The following is a 7,256-nucleotide window of genomic DNA, read 5'->3' as shown; positions in this document are numbered from 1 at the left end:
CCTGCTTCTTCCCATGTCTTTCTCTTGGAGGACCCTTGCATTTGGCTTGTAGGAACTGCAGGTGGGAGCTTCAACTTGTGTTTCTAGCCTTGCCCAGGCCTGCAACCTTGTGGCCCAGGACCTGAACTTGCAGTCCTGCCCTGCCTCAGAAGGGTTTCAGTGAACTGTTGGACCTTTTGACTGCTGCCTCCCAGTCAAGAAGGGGTGGGGGGGCTTATATGTTGGCAGGGAGCACAAAATGGCTGTGATAATGTTTTGGTTCTCATTCTGTCTGGGACATGGGCAATCCAAGCTGATGTCCAGGTCCTTGAGGATGAACCGTAACTTATGGTGTCACTCAGCAGCGGGTTGGGAGCTTGTGCTGTGTCCTTAGGCTAACCCCTCAGGGCAGGCAGGCAGTTATGGAACATGTGGAAAGCAGAGGTGACTCTTGTGGGTCTCTTTTTTTTTTTTTTTCCTTGGATCTGCATAGTGAGAACTGAGAAATATGTTTAGGTTTAGTCCAGGCTTTGTATTTCTCTTTCTTGAGCCAGATGGTATTTAGGATATGGCTCAAATAGGTCCATATACTGTTGTCATGCTCATCCTTCTGTTCTTGTGCAAGCACAGGCATAGCAAGTGCTGGAGGCACAACATATTGACTCCCATGACTGCTCTGGAAGTGGTCAAAGGTCCCTCTCCCACTTACACTCCAGACCACCAAGTGGGGTCCTGCAACCTCCTCACCCTGAAGGGATGTTTCTCGGTGTTGGTTTATCACCCCAACCCTGCAGGACTTAGAAATGTTTCTTCTTGTATTCATAAACTTCAGGTTTTTACATGTGGTCTAAAGGGACCTGCCAGATCTTTCTCCCACTCAGTTCACTTTGCAAAAGGACCCATCTCCACTCCCCAGCAAAGACCGTCTTGAAAATCACAGAACTATCCAGGTTGGAAAAGACCCTTGGGATATGTTTGTGCTTGCTGGTGGGAGGGTGTCTGAGCTCAGCCTGGGAGAAAACCTGAGCTGGCTAAGAACTGCCTGGGGGATAAGGACTGAGCTCCTTCCCCACCATGCAGTGTTGCAGCTTGTTAGCAAGGGCCTGTGGCCACAGGGAGCTGACCATGCTGCTGCCAACACTGCTCCTGTGCTGCTGATAACAGGGAGCCCTGTTCTCTGGGGCTGTCGATCTGTCACCTTCCCCTGGCTCTAATATTTACTGAGTAACGATTCCAGGGTGACAGATCTATTTCTGTTTTTGTTCTCTATAACACACCTGCCAGAGCGCCCCGGGCGACCGAGGAATTCATAATAAAGGCAGAGTTTCCAAACCAAGTTCAGTGCTCTTCCGTTGGCAGCACTTCCCACCAGCAAAGGCTTGTACCCAATTTGTCCACCCTGGTAAAAGACTGGATAAATATGACTTTATTTATTCTATTTAGGCCCAAATTTGTTTCACCCACTTTGTGTGAACTGTCTCAACCATGTTGTTGTGTCACTGATGTGCATGGTGAGCAGCAATGATTTGGCAAAGGTGGTTCCATGGATTGGTTGCATGTTCCATGTTCAAAACTGTGGGTAAACCCATATTTTCTGGCTTTCCTAAAACATTGGGAAAACTGAATAAAAACAAGCATGAGAAACTGCTTGTTTTGGCAGTGTGATGTGTGCCATCTGTGTCTGAGGGTGTGGATGCTGAAGCCTGAGCAGGTCCAATCCCAGACCTGTTGCAATAAGGTTTTTGTTGAAGGGAAGTGGGAAAAGGTGGGTCTGTGTGGCAGGACATGACAAGCTCTTGCTGTGTGTTGCCCCCTGCTTGGGCAGAGCAACCATCTGGTTCTGCCACAGCTGAGCCTTTCCTTCTTCTCCACAGACACATAGAGAACTGGAAGAACTTGCAGACACTGAACGCTGTCGACATGGAGCTGTACACGGGACTGCAGAGGCTGTGAGTATGTCCTGTCTGTTGGGGAGGAGAACAGAGTTGGGCAGCCCCTTCCTTCCAGCAAAGAGCTCTGGTTTCCCTCTGTCTGCAGTCTCCACACTGTGGTGTTTGGAGCCTGTTTAAGCTACTGGCTCTGCTGTGTTTTGCTACAAGACTCTGCAAAATGGAGACAAAGTGGTTCTTGGTCCTTGGTGGGTCTGTGAGAAGGAAGATTGCTAGCTCCTGACAGCTCTGTCAACACACATCAGCCCTGACCTCTCTTCTCCCCCGCTGTTCTGGTTCTGAGCTTGTGCGTTTTTCTGACTCATTTCAGCTCCACAATGTGTAATTCCAGCTGTCTCCACTCATCCCTCAGTGCTGGACTGTTGGTCCTCACTTGCTGTAGTTGCCATCATGGTGGTGCTGCACCATAGGGAATTGCATCTCCTGGCACAATCCTCTGAGCACTGGGAGAGGTCAATTTTATGCATCATCGAGGGAAGACAGAGGCCCATGAGACTGAAAGACTTTCCAGGCATCTGAGAATCTCTTAATTCCCCCTCCTGCATCCTCCTGGAGCTGGGAGTGCCCTGGGTGCTGCCTCCATGAGATGCAGAGGGTAGCTCAGGGCTAATTGGAAACTCTGCTAGGAACCTTAGATTAGGTAGAGCTTGCCTGTGGGCTGGAGGAGATGTCTACACTGCTGAGCACTGAGGAACCAAACCCCAGCAAACTGTACTTTTAACACACACATGCACACCTTGTAAGCAGACTGGCTGCTCTTATCTCACCTAAGGAAGCAGCAATGGACTTGAGAATACTGTTGTCTTCAGCAGATATTAATAAACACTGGTGCTGATACCACTTCTCCAAAATAGGGTGGGAAGAGGATTCTCCCTTCAATGTCCAACACTCCCTGCTTCAAACACTCACCTCTCCTTACCAGAGCTGCAAGCAGAGAAGTTATCTTATGGGTTTGAGGGATGGGAGGTGGTGGTGCTGGGGGTTAGGTTTGTTGTGGGAGCAGGCAGATGGATGTAGAGGAGCAGGAGATGATCCAGGACACCTCAGCAAGCCTTGGTGGATATGGGGGGAGAGTCTTGCCCACCAGCTGCTCTGTGCTGAGCCTCCATTGTCACCATATCAGATGAAGCTGAAAAGCCCAATTTCCTCTTTTCTGGTAACTCATAGAAGCTGTCTAGGAAGCGATGTGATGCCAAGGGGGAAATTAAGGTCTCCCAGAACACCTCAGGTGCCAAGTGTGGGGTTTTAGAGCAGTTGTCCACCTTGACTCCATTGGTGCTCTTCTGCATCTCTTTGCAGGACAATCAGGAACTCAGGACTGCGGAACATCCAGCCCCGTGCCTTCGCCAAGAACCCCCACCTGCGCTACATGTGAGTGCCTTCTGCTCCTGCCACCTCTTCCCTCTGCTCCTGGTGGAAAGGAGACCCCCTAAAGTGCCTGCTGGGGAGAGCAACAGGAGAGCAGGGGGATGCTGATGTGAGAAGGGAGAGAGGTGATAGACGTGGGGGAGAAAGAAAAGTGATGGCACAGGGAAATGGAATAGGCCCTGGTGCAGGGTGGGGTGAGCTCCTGCTGGGCAGCTGGTGGGTTTTGGTGCCTGTTAACTGGCCTGGCTTTGGTTGCTGTTCTAACAAGTGCTTGCTTCATTAGTAGCCGGGAGGTGGCTGGTGCGCATTTTCCTTTCTGCAGAGTTTTGGGGGGGTGGCGGTGTGATTTTAACCAAAAGGTGCTTTTCCAGCACAAATCCTGGGATGTGGGGCTGCCAGCTCTGCTCTGTAACTATTGACTTCATAAACTGGCTTCTGCTGTGGGCCTGGGGTAGAGACATTTGTGTCAGAAAGGCTGGAGGCCTGTGATCATAGGACATTCCATAAGTGTCCGGCTGCTGGGGCACTGTTAACCACCAGGTAAAGTCTTCCAGGAGACTCCCACATCCTTATGGCCAAGAGCACTGATTGCTTTTCTGGATATGTATTTACTTTTCCCCAAGAAAAGCCTGAATTTCAGGAAAATGTGCAAGATGCTGCATGGGCTTCAAATGCCACATCAAAGAAACTGAGATCAAATGCCTTTCATTCCTGGTATAGGTATAAAAGATTTAAAAAAGAGTTGAGAGGCCTCAGCCTTGGGCACAAGGTGATAGGCTGGATGGAGAGATATGTACCCTTCTTTAGAAACCAATGCCTAGTGTCTTCTTCCATGAAAAACTGTCAGAGCACACATCTGTCGGAGTCTGGGTGCACGAGGCCATCAGTAGGGGCATATTCCTGGCAGAGGGAGACAGATGTGACTTGCAGAGCAGGATAGCTTTGTCTTTGGTTGTCTGCTCAGAGATTATCTGAACTGAAAACCCCAAAAGCTTCCTTTTTGGAAAACCAGTCACAGTTGCTAAGTGACAGTAAAGTACTTGCTAATAGGAGATCTGCAGTAGCAAAGGGCAGGAGTAGTTTAAGGACTGTGGAGCCTTTTGGAGTTTGAAGAAGTGCAATTTTGTCATAAACCCTCCTTAATGCTGACCACTGGGATTCTTCCAGTTTCTGACTCTGTTATTTTGATTTGTAATGTTTCTTTTTTTGTTTAGTTTTTTGGGAAGCCTTCTCTCTGAATACTTGTCCCACCTGATTATTTTTTTTCTGGTGGGGAGGGGAGTGTTTGTCAATTGTGCAGTTGCTGTTTATGTATCTAGCAGATAAAATAAATAGCATTTGTTTCCTGATGAAATTAACTGGATATTGTAGGAGTTCAGAAGGCCATGGATGCTTGCTTTGAGGCTGGATGTGTTGTTAATATGTACATATGCAAGTGTTACTGCTTTTTCCAAAAGTGCTTGTTTTTGTCTTCTGAGATTACATTTGAGATTGTAGGGGAAAAAAAAAATCCCACATCCATCTTGTGTCAAGAGTTAAGGTTGGTACATGGTGATGAAATATGTGTTTGTTTACTGCTTGGGCCCTGTAAGATTGATTACCTTCTTAACATCTTTCTTTCCTTGCCTTTTGAAGCTCGAGGCAAGTGAGTTTGTTATTTGGTTAGTGTTTGCCAGTGGGTTTTGATGCTGTTGCTGGGACCTGGCAGCATGGATGTTTGCACGGTGGATGTCTCCCATGGTGGATGTTGGGCACCTGGGAATGGAGACCTGATGCCTGCAGGGATGCTGGCTCCCTCCTGCTCCCCAGAGGCTCTCAGGCCATAGTGCTGCTGCTCCCTTGCAGCCAAGCTGCTTTTGCAGGGTTCTCTCACCTTGATGTGGCTTCACAGGCTTGGTGCAGCCTGGGGAAGACACACGGTGTCACTTCGGGTCCTCTCCATGGTCACAGCACCAACCAAGTGCATCAAGGTGCCTCCTTGGCTGCTCTGCAGCCATTGCCTCCTGGGGAGCTTGGGTTGCTGAAAGCCTGATGTTTTCTGCAGCCACTGCACGTAGGAGCCAGGGATAAAGGGATTAATGGAAATGTCACTCTGCTGTAAGTCTTGAGCTACTGTAACCAGGTACAGTAGCTGACAGGAGCAAGGGATGCTGTGCCAATCCCCCAGCTGGTTGCAGCTGGATGGCTGTGGGGCTGGAGACCACGGGTTGTTTTGCTTAAGGCTTGTTGAGTTTCTGCTACGTGTTATCACTGCTGCCCTGGTTTTCCTTCTCCTTTGCTGGCTATTTGGATGGTTTCAGGTGGAGTTGAGTTAATAAGATGGCAAATGTTTAAGACATGACTGAAGTGTCATTTTCAGGGATGGGCTGGCACAGGGTGGTGGAACTGGGGCTGGACCTTTGCAGGGTGGTTCAAGCAACACCAGGCATTTTTCCACATGAAGCTCATGTTGTGAGTGCTAAAAAAGCTGTTTTCTACTCCTTCCCATCCTGGGAAGTGAGTTTTATCCCCAGTGCCTTTCATCAAGGTTTCCTCCTCTCAGATGGACCAGATAGCTCTGCCTTCTCTTGGCAAATTCTATTTCTGGCCCTTCCTCTGCACACACACTTGTCTTCAGCCTCCAGCTGTGCAATCACAAGCAGATCACTTATCCCAGCTCTAATTGCAGGAGCTCAGAGTTGTGTGGGGGTTTGTTTAGGATAATGGTTCTGGATGTTAGGCTTGTTTTCTTTACTCCCCTCCCCATCCCAGAGTCAGGGAGGAAAGGTGAGCAATCCAAGAAGGGGATTTTCAGCACTCAACTGCAAAATGGTATACTACAAAATGCTCCAAAGCACAACCTACCAGGATCATGCCTGTCCTTTAGGGTTTTAAATTAGCTGTATAAATGTAAAGGGCTTGAGGCCAACCTAGTTTGTGGAGGAGCAGTGGGTAACTGGGAGCCAGAGATGTGGATCTAGAAATAGTTTTGTGTCCCTCTTCTCCTCTTGGAGTAGAATTATGGCTCTGATCTAAACTGGATATCATCCAGTGTCATTTTGTGCTCTCACTGGACATCATCTCACTGGGCAAAGTTGCACTGGTGTGTTTCTGGTCCCATTTCTGTGCAGCTTTGGGCAGCCCTTTGGCTAATATGGGCATGGTCCTGGAGAACACTGTGCACTGGATTTGAGGATCAGCAGATCTAGGCTGTGGAAAACTGAGTCCTTGTAGCCAAGATTGGTGGGAATTAGTGCTAGCAGGTGGTACAGGTGGATGTAGGCAAGGTTTGGTGTTGACAGAAAAACTCAGTCTTTGGCTTGAGACTTATGAGAAAACTTTAGGATAATACGGTTCCAAAATTCAAGACACACAAGCCATCAGAATACATATTCACTATGTCACTGTGTTCAGCACAGCTTATTGGAGAAAGACTTGCATGATCTCACTCCCTCTGCCCTTCTAATAACACTGGAATGCTTTGGCCAATTTTATTTGAACCTGATTACAAGCCATGAGGATATATATTTTCTATGTGTACCCTGGAAATAGGAAGAATAGTAAAGAGAGGTTGTTGAAGTGCAGCGTGTTGGAAGAAAACAACATTATCATATTCCTCATTAGGCACTAGGAAGTCTATAGGAGAGCCCAGTTTCATGGTGCACCAGGATTCAGTGTACAGGAGAGGACAGGACCTGTTTGCTGCTGATCAAAGCATCCAGCCTTCACTGACTGTGGGACAGTAAAGCTGTACATGTAGGAGGGTGGGCTCCCAGCATATCACCTAGAGCTAGACAAGTCTATTTGCAGTGCCCACATCCCCTTTACAGAGAAACAGGTACTTAAGAGACTGTGATTCCCTCTAAATGCTTTCCTGGGCAGCTGTGTGCTCAACCAGTCAGGAGACATTGCCTTGTGTTTACAGAAGGCAATTGTGCACACCTTATTTATTGTGTAGTAAAGAAAACAAATTAAGGCTGT

The 7,256-nt window shown here is 48.2% G+C and overlaps 1 protein-coding gene across 1 annotated transcript in view; it reads left to right on the top strand.

Annotated features, from left to right (window-relative positions):
• The window catches only part of NTRK3 (neurotrophic tyrosine kinase, receptor, type 3), a 213,549-nt gene that overhangs the window by 33,461 nt on the left and 172,832 nt on the right, over nt 1–7,256 (top strand). The window contains 2 exon segments of the mRNA XM_010001306.1: nt 1,854–1,928; nt 3,228–3,299. Coding sequence (XP_009999608.1) covers nt 1,854–1,928; nt 3,228–3,299 — 147 coding nt within the window.

The sequence above is a fragment of the Chaetura pelagica genome, unplaced genomic scaffold (genome assembly GCF_000747805.2).
Source record: "Chaetura pelagica isolate M959 unplaced genomic scaffold, ChaPel_1.0 scaffold737, whole genome shotgun sequence".
NCBI classification, from domain to species: Eukaryota; Metazoa; Chordata; class Aves; order Apodiformes; family Apodidae; genus Chaetura; species Chaetura pelagica.
Note: the sequence above shows the minus strand (reverse complement) of the source record. Positions and strands in the feature narration are given on the sequence as shown.